The following is a 17122-nucleotide window of genomic DNA, read 5'->3' as shown; positions in this document are numbered from 1 at the left end:
CTGTTCTTACCTCAGAGGAGGAACACTACACTCCATTAGAGAAGTGCAGCATCCCTGTGGCGGTCGAACCCTCAGGGGCGCCACACATGTTTCGCCTAGCTTGATCACGGGTTAATATGAACCTGATTAATCTGCCTAAGGGCTTTCTGACCCCTGAGGGCAGATAACTAGGGAAAGACGTTTCAGCATGTTAGATTTCAATGCGCCCAATCTTTTCAGCCGAGCTTATGGAGTCAGGTCAAAATGCTGTCTGCTGATAACTATTTTAAGTGTATGACCAGCTTTATAGCAGCCTGCATTTTCCAAGGACGGTCCACGATTTAAAGTGGTCTTACAAACCATACAAACCCTTGTCTCTTATGGGTCCTTGATGTCATGGAACAGTGTTATTTTTGTTGTTTCAATAGAGCAGTTCCTTAGGGGATTTTTTTTGTTACCTGTAAAACTAGCATAGATGGCAAGTAGCTGTATTTGGTTAACAAAATCTTCCCTGCGCCTCAGCAGCTAAGTTGTGTCCCCCTCCTCCATACTATACTGTCTTGCGATTGGTCTAAAAGACAACTGGCCACAGTCAGTTATTATTGAGATTGACATCAATATCAGATTGGTGGGTGGCCAACACCAAGCAAATCCACCACAATGCTGTTACCAGCCATGGCAGCAACCTGCAAACAATACACCGAACTGAACAGCATGGCCGTTCATTACTCAGTGGCCATTAATGGGTACTGCAGCTCAGTATGCACTTCTGTAGGGTTGGAGCTGCAGAACTTGTTCCAGCTCCGTACTGTTTTTCGTATTGGTGACTAATCCAAAAGGGAAGTCCTCAATATCCCAGTTGTGAACAATCCATTTAAGGCTTGCACCAGCCAGTCATTAAATGATGCTGATCAGAAGATCAATCCAAAAAAAATAAGTTTCATTTTTAATTGGGGACAAGTGCCTGTACAACCATACCACTATTTTGTGATGACTGCTTCCTTTTAAGTCCAGCATTCATTTATCAGTTTAGTATTCTATTTATAGGAAACTAGGAGTCTATTTGAATTGAAATTAAAGGTGTGTATGTATAATATATATATTATATACACACACCATTATATATATTATTCCATTCAGGGCTGATATTAATCATGGCCACTGCAGAGTCAAGTACTTTTTAATGACTGACTTTCCATGAGCAATGAGTATACTTCAGAGACTTGCTACTATCTGGAAATAATTACACTTTGTCCTCCTCCTCTTTATGGTGCTCAGATCAATTGCCTTGTGCTTAACTATACTGGAGCTGTTCAAACATTCCCTATGATTGCACAGTTGGGTGTGTTTTACAGTATTACCAGCCTGGTATCAATATTCTGCGCTGAGACCCGTCATTCAATCTATTCTTTACAGCTTGCTCGCGCCACTCTGAAGCTGGCCAGATCTGATGAGCCTCAGTCCCCTGCGCTTCTCCCACACTCCAGCCGCACGGGAGGGCGCTCCATTCTAGCTAATGGTACTACCATAGCACTGAGCGCGACTGTCCATCTTCAGGACCGCACAAGCCCCTGTAGGACAGGAAGCAGTGTACTCCTGAAGAAGAGATGTGAACACCAGATACTAATAAATATTCCATTTTTTTTTATTTTAAAGATTCTGTTTTATATATATTTTCTCTGATTTATAGATTTTTTTTTTTTTTTTGTAATTTATTGTAAAGGCAGACCTCTTTCCTGAGCTGCTGTTAACAGCATTCTGAGATATGCTTTACATAAGCCACATGGACCATAAGAAACCATAGAGTGGACATATTCATTGACCTCAATAAGGGTGTGTGTACACCTTTTTTTTACCCAGATTCTTGTTGGAACCCGCTTGAAAAAGCACTAAAAAAATTCTACAAGGAAAGAACATGATGCACAGCAATGTCAAAACGGCTTGCTGTGCACATGTTTTGTCTTTTTCACTTCTATTCAGGCTTTGAAAGCCATGAAGCTGCACAAAGTGATTTCATTTTTCTGACAGCTTTCACATGACAGCCACCACCATTTTTTATATAAAATGTAGAAAGAAGACACCAGTGGCGAGGCCGCCACAAATAACGTCCAAAACGATGTTGAAGAAGATGATTCATGAAAATCGACATCAACGTTTTCATGAAACGTCTTCGCCTTGGAATGCTCGTCAGGGCACGCCGGTGTCGAAATGATACCATGTGCACATACCTTAAGATAGTATTCTCAACATGTCCTGTGATCTGTTCAGAAGTCATTAGGCAGTGAGGGGGAGGAGGCAAGCTGTGTCAATCATCTATTGTGAATGCTGTTAAGGCCCCGTCACACTTAGCGACGCTGCAACGATCCCGACAACGATACGACCTGTCAGGGATCGTTGCTGCGTCGCTATGTGATCGCTGGTGAGCTGTCAAACAGGCAGGCTCACCAACGATCAGGGGAGCAGCGACATCGTGGAAAGAATCTTTCCACGATGTCCTGCTCCTGGTTACCAGCCTGCTGAAGCAGGAGCAGGCTGGTAACCATGATAAACATCGGGTTACTAGGGGCACACGCGCACCTAGTAACCCATTGTTTATCATGGTTACCACTCTGCTACAGTGAGCGGGAGGTTACCGCTCACTTTAGCAGGCTCGTAACCATGATAAACAGCGGGTTACTAAGTGCACGTGTGCCCCTAGTAACCCGATGTTTATCATGGTTACAAGCCTGATCGCTGCTCCCGCTGGTCACACACAGCGATGTGTGCTGACCAGCGGGAGAGCAACGACCAAAAAATGGTCCAGGACACTTTGCAGCGATCAGCGACCTCACAGCAGGGGCCTGATCGCTGCAAAGTGTCACACATAGCGACATCGCTGGTGACACAGCAGCGATCTCGCTATGTGAGACGGGGGCTTTATACCTGTCATTGTAATCCTGTCCGTGATGATACTGAGATAACCCTCAACAAGTAGTGAATGATAACCTGCTATGAGGCTCAGTGCACAGAAAGCTGCAGAATTTCAGGATATTTTTAAACTTGTTAGTGACATTGAAAATGGTGGAAAATGATCTGGAAGTTATCATCTGTTCCATGGATAAGGGAATAACTTCCAAGCTTAAGAATACCCCTTTAAATGTGCAGCCACTTTTTTTTTTTTCATAAAGCAGATAAAAACTGTGGATGTGTTTTAAAAAAAAAAAAAAAAATTCACTGACCATTACTACAGATAATAGAATTTTTTCAACCATATGTTAGACCATGACTACACCATTGTCCCAATGTGTATTCCCTGGGAATTGTCTTTGGCGGCATACCTTGTAATTGTGCATTGAAAAGTGTATGTTACTATGAAATGTATAGAGCAGCTCAGTACAGTTGATAGACAAGGAATGCATCTGTCTGCCCTACACTTACATAAGACGGGGCTTTACTTATTACACAATATTGGGCTTACTATTACTATTATATGTAGTAATTTTAAGTTGTAAATGGGTTTTCTACTATCAGAAACAATGTTCCCAAACTATTTCATACTTGTAAAACAACAATCGCAAATAGTTCTTGCCCTCCCCCCGAGTACAGCTCTGGCCCTCCGTCTGTTTGCCTGCGGTGGTGATGTGTAAGCAATTGCTGAGCTCAGAAGTATGTACCATTTACATCAGCAGAGCCACTAAGATTAGTGATTGGCTGCAGAGTTGATGTTAGCGCTGGCTCTCTGCTGCAGCTAAAACACTGAGACCACAGCAGCAGCGGAGAGCCGGCGGTAAACCCAGGGAGGGTAAGTACAATTTGTGTGTAAAGTGATGTTTTACAAATGTGCAATTGAGCACACGTTTTTTGTATAGTGGAAAACCCCTTTAATGTGAAACACTGGGTATGTTAAATAGAATAGATCCCCTTTCCGCAGATATAAGCCTGGCGCGCTAGAGTGGGACTGGAGGACATTTCTAGTGTAATTTCCACTACTTTGGTGAATTTAGTAGCCATGCTCAGCCACACTTCCTTCCGCTGAGCTCCTCCTTTTTTTCTTTTTATATTGGCGGAGTTGGCCCAAAGTAGCGTAAAAACATCAAAAGCCACTAAATTATGTTTCCTTTCAGACAAAATAATGCCAGATTTTTGGTGAAAACAGTTTGATGATTTGACCCCACAGGCTGTTATAATGAGCAGATTGGCTAGGCAATGACCTATGACCACAGAGGGCTTGTACTTTGATGGTTCCTGGCTCCTTGGTAGTGTAAGAAATCCTATTAATGCACGTTACCAAATGGCTCCCAATTGTAAAGAGTGCAGCTCCGTAAACAACATATTAGTGCACAGCTAATTATGCAATTTCCTAGTATCTCTAAAAGTGCCTCCAAATCTCCTCTTCAGTTTATGGCTTTTAATTTCCTGGAAAGCCTCATAAAATCCAACATGGCATCGTTTCTTAAATAGTATCACAGTAAACACATTCTTTCATGTATGTTATATGTTGTGTATTTTTGAAAGCTGAAACTTCTTGCCATGTGCAGAATTGTTTTGTTGATGCTGATTTTTTTTCTACCTGATCTTGATTTTTATTCAATTATTTTCTTTTACAGGAAGATAATGCAAATCTCCCCCAGCCTGGAAAAGTAGAAAATAACCTAAACCCCAAAAATGAATTCCAGCCCGTTGTGCCATGGCCCCGTGTTGAGGGTGTCGAAGTAGACCTTGAGTCGATACGCAGGAAGAACAAGGTCCAAAATGATCAAGACCGCTTGGACGGGAAGATTAATAACCAGCAAAATGTGATGCAAAGACAGTTTCTAACTTTTAAGCCCCAGACGCATGCGTATTCAGATCCAGTGCTGCGCCAAGGAGTTCTAGGAAATTTCGAACCGAAAGAACCAGAGCCCCAGGGTGTGGTAGGTGGACCGGGAGAAGAAGGAAAGCCATACATCTTGGGTTCAGACTACAAAGAATCAGTCCAGGCCAGCATTAAGGAATTTGGATTTAACATGGTCGCCAGTGATATGATCTCATTAGACCGAACAATCAATGACTTGCGTCATGAAGAGTAAGTATTTTCTGTTTATTTTAACCTACTAAGTTTTGGTGTTTACATTTGTTCCCATTGCATTAATGGCCCACGTTTAACATACCGTATTTTTTGGACTATAAGACGCACTTTTTTCCTCCAAAAAAAGGCTGCCCTCTGCAGCCTACACTGTCCCAGCTGCTAAAGAAAATGAATATTCACTGCTCCCCACGCCCATGGGGTGTGGGGAGCACTGAATATTCATGCTCCTTAATAGCAGCACACAGTGTAGCCATGACGGGGATGAGGATGAGGACGGGGATGAGGGGTGCCATGCATACCAGGACGGGGATGAGGGGTGCCATGCATACTAGGACAGGGATGAGGGGTGCCATGCATACCAGGACAGGGATGAGGGGGCCATGCATACCAGGACAGGGATGAGGGTTGCCATGCATATCAGGATAGGGATGAGGGGTGCCATGCATACCAGGATAGGGATGAGGGTACCATGTATATCAGGATAGGGATGAGGGGTGCCATGCATACCAGGATAGGGATGAGGGGTGCCATGCATACCAGGATGGAGAGGTTCCAGGCATACCAGGATGGAGGGATGCCAGGCATACCAGGATGGGGATGGGGACCACGTATAAAAGGAAGGGGGGGGGGCATATATACCAGGATAGGGGATATTGTCAGAATTGGGGGATATTACCCCTATACCAGTGTCAGCAGAAGACCCCCTCCCCCTTAAAAGTGCATCATAAACACATTTTTTGCTTAATTTTTTTTTTTTATTATTATTTTCCTCCTCTAAAACCTAGGTGCGTCTTATGGTCCAGTGCGTTTTATAGTCCGAAAAATACGGTATATTCCAGGGGTCCCTCAAGGCATTTGTCAATGGAGGTGGTGACAGATGTCCAACAGTGGCCATAATAGAATTCCTGTATGCCATGTGACATATACATCGAACAGATACTATTCTAGCCTTTAGGTGAGAGATGCCACTCTGAGGCTCTGTTCAATGGATGCTCCACATCTGTTTAACTGATAAAATAAAAATTCATGTATACAAAAGGCTCATGAAGTATCATTTCTGCCTGTGACTGATGCCATACCCATAAATATTTTTCTTTATGGTATCCATGTAAGGGTAAATGCGCACAGCATCTTTTTCAGACTGTGACATGGTTAAAAGAAGCAATTTGGTCATTCAATAGTTATAGTTTATATTGTAGCAAAATTACATCACAGCAAAATCGCTTCTTTGCATTAGAAAACGTTGGGTGCACCAGCGCCTTAAAGACGTCGCATGCACATATAACTTTTTACTTATTCTCATATACTAGACTGACGGAGGCCCCCACACGGCTAGTTTAAATATATGGAAATGTTAAGTTAGTAAGCTGGGAACTTTTCTGACATACAAGCTGTGCCTTGTTTAGTTGACCAGGGTTAGAAAAGGGGTTTTGCATTTTTTTTTCCCTTCATCAGTAGTGCCTGTTTGCCAATGGGGTGTGTCTGTTGTTGCAGTTTTGCTCCACTGAAGTAAATGAGGAGAATTAACTTAAAGGGGTTTTTCCACAAAAAAAAGTTTTTTAATTTAATCAACAGATCTTGGAATAATGACGCGCCCCCTAGGACCGTGGGGTACTCGCCACCGGGTCGGTCGGTTCCTTGGGTTTGTCACGGGGGCGTGAGCCGGTCCGGAGCCCTAGGCGGTCAATAGAAAGGACAATTTGTTTAGGGGACAAGTTTCGTGACGCCACTAGTGGTATGCGGCTATAGGTGGCCACCGCTGCTGAAAGAGACCGCTGGGTGGGGCCGTTGGTGACGCAGCTGGGATGGATTTGCTCCCCACTGGTAGAGCGGTGCCCCAGGGCTACCGGTACGGTTTATGTAGGGGATTGTGGATGTTGGGGCGCAGGACTGAGTGTTCAGATAATGACCAGATGACACAAGAATGGCGATTTCCTCTACCTTAACTTGATGTTTGATGGTGCAGACCGGGACACTGGTAACAGAAGGTAATGGAGATCCGGGAAGCCTAGAAGCAATTTGGGATCCACCTCGCCAGGTGTGGTTGTAGGCCTTCCTTCTGCGCTGTCCTCTTTGGCCCTGCTGCCTAAAGCTATGCTGCGGCCCTCTTTCCCAAGTGATCATTAAATCCTAGCCCGTATGGCAGGCAGCTTGAGCCTTTTACAGGTGTCGCTCCTTCGTGGCGGATCCGGGCTCTAGTATGCTGCTGAGCCGCCGGGTGTTTGGTGGGGCCATGAGACCTGCAGTCTCCTGACCTCCGGATTTAGCTGCCTTGTTCAGTACCCGAACAACCACGGACTCCGGTGTCCGGTTTCTGGCGCTTTTCTCTGGGGCGAGCTTGGTCACAGCTCTCCTCCCCATGTTCTCCCTTGTCTCTCTCCTCCATCTCCAGACTTTTATAACTCCAACTGACTTTTCTAACCCCCGCCTCCGGGCTCCATTTTAAAGGGGAAGCTCCCCTGAAACCGGGTTAGAGCTCACCCTTCTGGTCTGGAGCCAGGAAATGTGTTGGATGCTGGTGTTACATGATAAGGGGGCCCCTCCTTGCTTCCAGGCATGGCATCACCCCCTGGAAGCAAAAGAGTATACAGACATTACTGCACGGGATCACAGTTGATTCTTTAAGGTAAAACATTTCTTAAAAACAGGCAGGGAAATGTTTTGCCTCACAGAAAGAATCAGCTGTGATCCCCTGCTGTCCTGTCTGTGTACACTTTTGCTTCCCCCCCTGCCCAGGAGCTGTGGTTTGATCAGACCATGTTCACTGTATGGTCAGACTCAGCCATTACACAGTACACAGCAGGGGCACATTTATAAGATTATCTCAGCACAGGAACATTTTATTTAATCACATCCAATTGTGGAAATTATTATTATTCTAAGATCTATTAATTAAAATATATTTTATTCATGGAAAAAAACCTTTAAATGGTCACTTTACTATCTAAGATCTTGATCACATTTGAAAAAAAAAATGTTGTTGTCCGTTCTTAAAAAAACACTCCTTTGTGCTGGTCACTAGGTGTCCCACTTCTGTTTTGCTGGTGGTCCATAGCCTTTCATCATGTGTAATCCCTCCCAATTAGGCGAAACATGGAGACTGAATACAGGAGTGTGAGGGGTCTGATCTCTCTGCTCATGGCCTCCTGTCTGTCAAACTGAATACAAACATAACATAGAGGCGGGCTTTCAATTCAGGGCAACCATGCCATTGGCCATTAGCAGAAGCAGTACATGCTAGGAAGTGAGGGAATGGAAAGGAATAATTGTTAGATGGAGTATAGCTCTGTTTACTTCTGTGATGATGGCTACATTGCAGATCCAGGCAAAATAGTGCAGCCTGCTCAGCTACACTGTCCGGTAAAATCAGGGCTGTGGAGTCTGTATAAAATGGACCGCCTCCAACTCCTAAAATATATAATAAATTGGGTACAGTAATTCAATGCAGTTTGTGGGGAATATTTTTTTCATAAGAATTTGGGAAAGTTATGAAATGTCCTATTCCTGATCTAAGGGTCTAGACTTTTAGCTGAGATGAATCTGTGCTGCAGTAAATGTATCACTTAAACATGGCCCATGTATGAGGGAGTCTGAGTCGGAGGTTTGGCTTACTGACTCCACAGCCCTGTGTAAAATGACAGACAGTGAATGAAACCAAATGAACATTATAGTTGGGGGGATAGTCAGGAGACCCCTGTACATTTCTGATGGATCATTTGATGTGTATGGGGGCCTCTAGTTAAACAAAAATCTAATTGTAGGGGAAAAGTGACTGAGGGGAAAAAGTCAGTCACATGTGAAGGACCCTGTGGTGGCGCTGCTCTTCTGGTGCGGGTCTCATACTGGGGGTGGGGGTCTCATAGCTGTACTGTATGTAATCTCTGAGGAGAATAATGGCAGTGGCCCACCTCTGTGATGCCAGTGGATTTTAAGTGTCCCCAGTGATAATGGTGTGGTAATATACCAGAGAACGGCTGCCAACAAGCTTTAAGGAGTAAGACTTGGGAGAAGACACAGGGCTCTTCTGCGAAGGGGACGCTGGGGTCCGCTGCTCCTGGATGCAGCTCAGACTAACAGTGATATTAATGGAAGGAGATACACGCGAGATATTAAATCATCAGGTATCCCTAAAGCTTATGATCCCATTTATTCCCCTGCATATCTAAAATAAGAGGAAATTAATGAGATATGGAGGAAAGGGGCGCACCGAAAACATGTGTAAGGTCGTTAATAAGATGGATGAGAGGTGACCCACTACCCACTAGGGATAGAAGAGAAGTGACCCACTGGCGATGGAAGAGAAGTGACCCACTACGGTTTCCTAATGAGTGATCCTGGTAGTACTGCGCCCCCAGCGTCCAGCATCGTACTACCCCTCTGGCATATATAACTGCACATATTCTGTTTCTTGCACAGAAATAAGCTTTGGCAGTATTTCACATTGAATAAATATTTTTGCATTGGAAGATATTTTTGTTATACGTTTATCATGCAGCCCCTGTCGGAAGCAGTCAGATCAATGGCTGCATGATTTATGATTTACAAAAGAAACTGTAACATCTCTTTTGTGGGGAACCAGCTGCACTGGAATAATAGACTGCAAGAGTTAGAAATCAAAGCGGCTGCCATCAGACAATGCAGAATAGATTGGTACACAGAAACCCACACTTCTCATTATATACTACAGCAAGGAAGCCCCCTCCTCTCCCAGCCTGGCGCACTGTGCATTATGACAGCACTTTGCCCTGCCCTGCGCACCCTCTCACCTTACCTTCACTTAACACTGTACTTTCACAAGTATTGCACACGACCTTTATTTGTTTTTTACATTGTCAAACACAAAAGTCGCTTCAAAAGAGATGTTCACATAGGAAATGAGTGACTTAATCAATGAGGAAACAGAAAGGGAAAAAGTATAACTGCAGCCAGAGATATGAAGCGCTGTCTCTGTTCACACTGGCGCTGGCTTCCTCTCCGGAGGAATTCTGTTCTTTATGATAGCAAGAAAACAGCTGCTAAAGAAAAACAAAATAAAGTCCCGCTAGACCCTATTCCCATTTAATGGGATCCCTGAAGATTAGAAAACTGATCAATCCCATCTTTATTGGCTCTGTTATAGAAAGAAGCCATGACATTAGTGGGATCAGGCTGTAAACCTCAGACATTAGTCATAACTCTAACTTCAACAAGCAGGCAAGCCCGCTTCTTAAAGGGAGTTTGTCAGCAGGTTATTGAGATGTAATCGGAGAGCAGCACAGTGTAGGGGCTGAGACCCTGATTCTAGTGATGTGTCACAAAGACAAAAATGAAAAGTGTTTTGTATTCTATGCCAAATTCATGAACCCCCTGCGCCATTTCATGGACTTAGACACAAAAAAATAAGGCAGTGAATACCACAAGACAAACATAAGTGACTTCAGTAAATGACAAATGATGAATCAGGGCAACAGTGTCCTGAATAACAATATACAAACTGTGTGACTAAATTTACTGCTGTACTCCACCTTATGTATGAAGTTGAAAAGGGTGGTCCGAAACTAACATTGATTCAATCCTAAATGTCTTGTCTATTTAATGTAATTGATTTTCTAATATGCTATTAATTAAAAATTCCCTACCTTTCCCTTTGTAATTGAAGTGCTTTATTTATTATTACCATCTTCCTGTTTGATGACGTTACGTTTGAGAATCCCCAGTGCATGCTGGGATACTCAAACGAGACGTCATCAGGGGGCAGAGGCTGCAGTCACTGTCCCCACCCTGAAATGAAGTGTCATCAGTGATACCCTTTTCAGGGGCTTGGCTAGTCAGTGCTCATCTGAGCATGCGTTGGTTGTCAATTGCGATGTTTGCTCAGTACGATCTTGTCACTATGCAATATTATTTTTAATGAACAGTGGCTGTGCGCTCCCACGCCACCTCTGATGAGAAGTGATAACCAGCAAGAGAGTGCACTGTCAGTGTGCATTTTAAGGCGATAACCCAGCGAGTAGTGAAAACAGATATTGTCTCTGCCCCCGAAACCAGTGTCACTTTGGGGGAGTGGGGTTGGTCTCTGCTTTTCCTGCTTGCCAGTTAATCTCCTTACAATGCACACTGACAGTGCGCTCTCTTGCCGGCTTCTCACTTCTCATCAGAGCCGGCGAGGGAGCACACTGTCACTGTGCATTAAAAAGAATATTGCACAGTGGCAAGATCCCACAGAGCATGTGTCGGAATTGACAACAGATGCATGTTCAGTATCGTAGGGACTAGCCTGGCCCTGAAACTGGCGTCACTGATGACTCTTCTTGTCAGGGTGGGGAAATAGGCTGCAGGAGTGACTGCAGCCTCTGCCCCCAAATGAAGTCTTGTTGTAAAATCTCCAGTGCATGCTGAGGCACTCAAACAAAATGTCATCAAACAGGAAGCTGTTAAAAAAAATAAAATAAAGTAGCTAGAGAAGAAAGGGAACAGTAGAGAATGTTTAATTAAAGTATATTAGAAAAGAGATTAGATTATTACTAGTGATGAGCGAGCACTAAAATGCTCGGGTGCTCGAAGCTCGGGTCGAGCACATTGGAATACTCGGGTGCTCGACCCGAGCAACGAGCCCAATGTAAGTCTATGGGAAACTCGAGCATTTTTCTTGTGGTCCCCCCCGGCGGTCTGCAGAAGGTCAAAAATTGCCCAAATCGATGGGAACGGTGCTCAATTAAACGTCAAGCAGGCAGAATATATAGGCAGACAGGCAGGGTATATAGGAGGGTGCATGAAAAACATAGCAGGGCACTTGGAACACACTAGTGCCCTCCGATTTTCATGCACCCGTCTCTTTAAAAAAGCCGGCCGGCAATTCATCAGCGGCATACACCGGTACCCGACAATTTAGAACAGAAAGAATAGAGCATCACACATAGATTAGATAGATAGAAACATGTCAGTCGCATATATAATAAGTACAGTGATAGTGTTGATTACGGTACTTGTCATTTAGAGTTAAAATAAAGGATTTATTAAAAAAAAAATTGGCGTGGGGTTCCCCTTAATTTTAGTCTCTAGCGGAGGTTAAGCAGACGGCTGGGGCAGATGTTTGAAGCCTGGGAAGGGGGTAATACCCACGGAGCTTCCCAGGCTACTAATATCAGCCCCCAGCTGAATACCTAGCCTTTACCAGCTATTAAAATGGGGGACCCCCAAAAAAATGACGTGGGGTCCCCCCTATTTTAATAGCTAGCAAAGGCTAGGCAGACAGCTGGGGGCTGATATTAATAGCCCAGGAAGGGTGCCATGAATATTGGCCCCCTCCCAGGCTAGAAACACCAGCCGTCAGCCGCCCCAGAAATGGCGCATCTTCAGGATGCGCCAATTCTGGCACTTAGCCTCGCCCTGTAGCGGTGGCAGTGGGGTAATAGGGTTGGAGTTTGTGTCAGCTTATAATGCCAGCTGACATCAAGTCCAGGTTAGTAATGGAGAGGCGTCTATAAGACACCCCCATTACTAACCCCATAGTGAAAGTTAAAAAAAACACAAACACCCAGAATAAAGTCCTTTAATTGAAATAAACACACAATTCTTTAATGTTCTAAATTAAACCATACTTGCCATCACACTCATTCCAGCTGAAGCCAACTATCTCCTGCAATAAAAATAAAATAATAAACCAACCTCATCCTTACCTTTCCATGGTTCCCAAGACGGCTCCAGCTCTGCTACATTGACATGACAGGCTGGATCGCAGCCGAAAGCTGCCATCCAGCTTGCCATGCCGCAGACACTGAGAAGCGCAGGCATGCTTGCGCTCCTCAGTGTCTCGCTGTGACGGCATCCAGATGAGCCGAGTTCATGTCCAATGAACTCGGCTCACCTCATGCATGTCACTGACAGCGTGGGAGAATTCTCCTGCGCTCAGCGCTTCAGCAGGAGAATTCTCCCACGCTGGGATGGCATTGAGATGACAGGCTGGATCGCAGCTGAGCGCTGCCATCCAGCGTGCCATCCTTCATAGACACTGAAATTCATGAAATAATTTAAAAATAATTGCCTGCCTGCGCTCTGCAGTGTCTATGAAGGATGGCATGCTGGATGGCAGCGCTCAGCTGCGATCCAGCCTGTCATCTCAATGCCATCCCAGCGTGGGAGAATTCTTCTGCTGAAGCGCTGAGCGCAGGAGAATTCTCCCACGCTGTCAGTGACGTGCATGAGGTGAGCCGAGTTCATTGGACATGAACTCTGCTCATCTGGATGCCGTCACAGCGAGACACTGAGGAGCGCAAGCATGCCTGCGCTTCTCAGTGTCTGCGGCATGGCAAGCTGGATGGCAGCTTTCGGCTGCGATCCAGCCTGTCATGTCAATGTAGCAGAGCTGGAGCCGTCTTGGGAACCATGGAAAGGTAAGGATGAGGTTGGTTTATTATTTTATTTTTATTGCAGGAGATAGTTGGCTTCAGCTGGAATGAGTGTGATGGCAAGTATGGTTTCATTTAGAACATTAAAGAATTGTGTGTTTATTTCAATTAACCGGTTCAGGACCGCCCACTGTACATAAACGTCGGCGCTGCCCGGGCTCTGTGCAGCGCCGACGTTTAAAAACGGTGGGTGGTCCCGCAGCGCTCAGGACCCCCAGGGTCCTGCTAGCGCTGCGGTACCGGCTCAGAGCGATAGCTCTGACATGTGGCATCATGGGGACCTGAATGGATCAGGTCCCCATGATGTTAACCTGTTCCTATCTTCTAGATGCCGCGATCCATAGCGATCGCGGCATTTAAAAGATAGTAACAGCTGGTGGTCGGCGATCGGGACCCCCCACATACCTCAGGAGCGGCGGGGATCCCGGTGCTGTGACCTCTGACATCATTGAGACCTGATTGGCTCAGGTCTCGATGATGTCAGCGTCACACCAGCCAATCAGAGAGATCACCAGGGAAGTTTGTTTTAGCAACAAACTTTCCCGGGCGATCTGCCTGATAAATACACTGTTTCTCCTCCGATCTCAGTGAGAGAGCAGAGGAGAAACAGTGTGACAAGAGCTGTGTCAGCCTTGCCACTGTGAAAATAAAAAAAAAATAAAATAAAAAAGAAAGTAAGAGTTAGGGTTCGTGAGTCTGTCAGATCAGTCAGTCCTGTCAGATCAGTCCTGTCAGATCTGTCAGTCAGTCAGTCCTGTCAGATCTATCAGTTAGTCAGTCCTGTCAGATCAGTCAGTCAGTCCTGTCAGATCAGTCAGTCAGTCCTGTCAGATCAGTCAGTCAGTCCTGTCAGATCTATCAGTCAGTCCTGTCAGATCAGTCAGTCAGTCAGTCCTGTCAGATCAGTCAGTCAGTCCTGTCAGATCAGTCAGTCAGTCCTGTCAGATCAGTCAGTCAGTCCTGTCAGATCTGTCAGTCAGTCAGTCCTGTCAGATCTGTCAGTTAGTCCTGTCAGATCTGTCAGTCAGTCAGATCTGTCAGTCAGTCAGTCCTGTCAGATCTGTCAGTCAGTCAGTCCTGTCAGATCTGTCAGTTAGTCAGTCCTGTCAGATCTGTCAGTCAGTCAGTCCTGTCAGTCAGTCCTGTCAGATCAGTCCAGTCAGTCAGTCCTGTCAGATCAGTCCAGTCAGTCAGTCCTGTCAGTCCTGTCAGATCTGTCAGTCAGTCCTGTCAGATCTGTCAGTCAGTCCTGTCAGATCTGTCAGTCAGTCCTGTCAGATCAGTCAGTCAGTCCTGTCAGATCAGTCAGTCAGTCCTGTCAGATCTGTCAGTCAGTCCTGTCAGATCAGTCCCGTCCGTTCAGTCCCGTCCGTTCAGTCCAGTCAAAAAATCTAAAACTAAAATGGCCCGTCAGACTTATAACGCAGAGGAGGTGTATGCCCTGCTGTGTTCTGACACTGATGACAGCGCAATCTCAGATGGCGATGTGGATTTTGAGGGCTTTAGTAGCGGCGACACTGAGAGCTCAGAAATGAGCAGTGATTCTGGTCCATCCTCAAGCCCAAGGACCAGTACAACAATAGGGGCAAATAGCGCTACTGGAGAAACGTCTCCAAATCAGGGAACACTGCCCAGTACAAGCGCTGTTCCTGCTACTAGTGAATTGGCGCACGCCAGTGTACAAGGGGCTTTGCCACATGATCTAGCATTTCCCAGATGGGAGGCTTCGGATTCGGCTGCTCCATTCAGCCCTGATTTCAACGCCACTCCTGGTATAAATGTGGAGGTGGAAGATTTTGGACCAATTCATTTTTTTAATTTGTTTTTTACAGACAGCTTGCTAGAGCATATTGTCGTGCAAACAAATTTATATGCATCCCAATTCATAAGCCAGAATCCCCGATCTTACTATGCTAGGGCAAATTTATGGACACCAACTAATGTCCCGGAAATAAAAAAATTTTTAGGACTTACATTTGCCATGGGGCTTGTTAAAAAACCGAGCATTCGATCCTACTGGTCCAACCACCCTGTTCAAGCCACCCCTATGTTTTCAGTCATTCTGCCTAGGACCCGTTATGAAATGCTCATGCGGTTTTGGCATTTTAACGACAATAGTCAATGCCTGCCCAGAAATGCCCCAGAACATGACAGGTTATATAAAATTAGACCCATCATTGAAAATTTGACAGAAAAATTCTTAAGCCTCTACACCCCAACACAAAATATTTCTATAGACGAGTCCCTTGTAAAATTCAAAGGAAGACTGCACCTCAAGCAATTTATCCCATCTAAAAGGGCAAGGTTTGGAATAAAGATCTATAAAATGTGCGAAAGTTCAACCGGATACACATCCGCTTTCCGCATATATGAGGGGAAAGACAGCCAACTAAACCCACCAGGATGCCCTACTTATCTGGGGACATCTGCAAAAATTGTTTGGGAGCTGATAAGTCCATTTTTTCAAAAAGGCTACAATCTATATGTGGACAATTATTACACCAGCATACCCCTATTTAAAAGTCTGGTTGAGCACAACATCGGGGCTTGTGGGACCATCCGTAAAAACCGTCAGGGGTTTCCACAACCATTGGTCAACCAAAAGTTCCAAAAGGGGCAGTCAGGGGCTGTACGCAACGGAGAGCTGCTTGCCCTGAAATATAGGGATAAGAGGGATATTTTTGTCCTCAGCTCGATCCACACAGATGCCACAAGGGCCACTGTAGAACTAGGATCCACCACTCCGAAGCAAAAACCTGTGTCAGTCATTGACTACAACAAACACATGGGGGGTGTGGACCTTGCAGACCAGGTTCTACAGCCATACCAGGTATCAAGAAAGTCCTATACCTGGTATAAAAAGTTGGTTATCTATTTGTTTCAGGTGGCCACATACAATTCTTTTGTGTTGTACAAAAAAGCAGGAAATTCAGATCCTTTTCTTGATTATCAAGAAAAGGTCATTGAAAATCTTGTCTTCCAAAGTGTTAGCCCCGCTCATCCATTAGAATCTGAGGATGTGAAAAGACTCACTGAGCGACATTTTATTGCACTTATTCCAGCAACGGAAACAAGAAGGAACCCCCAGAAAAGATGTTGTGTATGTACTAAGAGAGGAATGAGGCGTGATACCCGCTACTATTGCCCACAATGCCCATCATTGCCAGCCTTATGCGTCACTGACTGCTTTAAAATCTTCCACACAGAACCACGTTTTTAAACTGTAAAAATGTATCCCAATTTGTCATTCAAACATTTGGTTCATTTAGTGAATGACATATTCGAGTAGAGCTCACTTAATTTCCAGGGGGGGTTCTCCAGAATCTAAACCTTCCATTGCGTGCTTGTTTCTGGAAATCATCCATCGAGTTAAAATGGTCACTAAACCCATAGATGAATTCCCAGAGGGGTGTCATTTCCAAAATGGGGTCACTTCAGGGGGGATTCTTTAGCTCTGGTACTCTGAAAAGTGCCAGAACAGCATAATCCCCCCTGAAGTGACCCCATTATGGAAATGACACCTCTGTGGGAATTCATCTATGGGTTTAGTGACCATTTACCTACTTATTTTCCCACCACTAGATTAATTTATATAGAGGAGTAGATTGTAAAATTCGGTCACTTGTTGTGGGTTTCCTCTGTTTAGGCACCTCAGGGGCTCTCCAAATGCAACATGGCGTCCGCTATCCATTCCAGTCAAATTTCCATT

At 44.9% G+C, this 17122-nt stretch overlaps 1 protein-coding gene across 2 annotated transcripts in view; it reads left to right on the top strand.

Moving 5' to 3' along the window:
• The window catches only part of GALNT7 (polypeptide N-acetylgalactosaminyltransferase 7), a 163850-nt gene that overhangs the window by 60265 nt on the left and 86463 nt on the right, over positions 1 to 17122 (top strand). For both annotated transcript variants that reach the window (XM_073643971.1, XM_073643960.1), the window contains exon 2: positions 4566 to 5023. In XM_073643971.1, coding sequence (XP_073500072.1) covers positions 4566 to 5023 — 458 coding nt within the window. The remainder of the gene's footprint in view (positions 1 to 4565; positions 5024 to 17122) is intronic.

Source organism: Phyllobates terribilis, unplaced genomic scaffold, assembly GCF_046119375.1.
Source record: "Phyllobates terribilis strain yellow unplaced genomic scaffold, ASM4611937v1 Scaffold_1__5_contigs__length_1240528914, whole genome shotgun sequence".
Lineage (NCBI taxonomy): Eukaryota > Metazoa > Chordata > Amphibia > Anura > Dendrobatidae > Phyllobates > Phyllobates terribilis.
The sequence above is the reverse complement of the archived record's forward strand: the minus strand, read 5'-3'. Positions and strand labels throughout refer to the sequence as shown.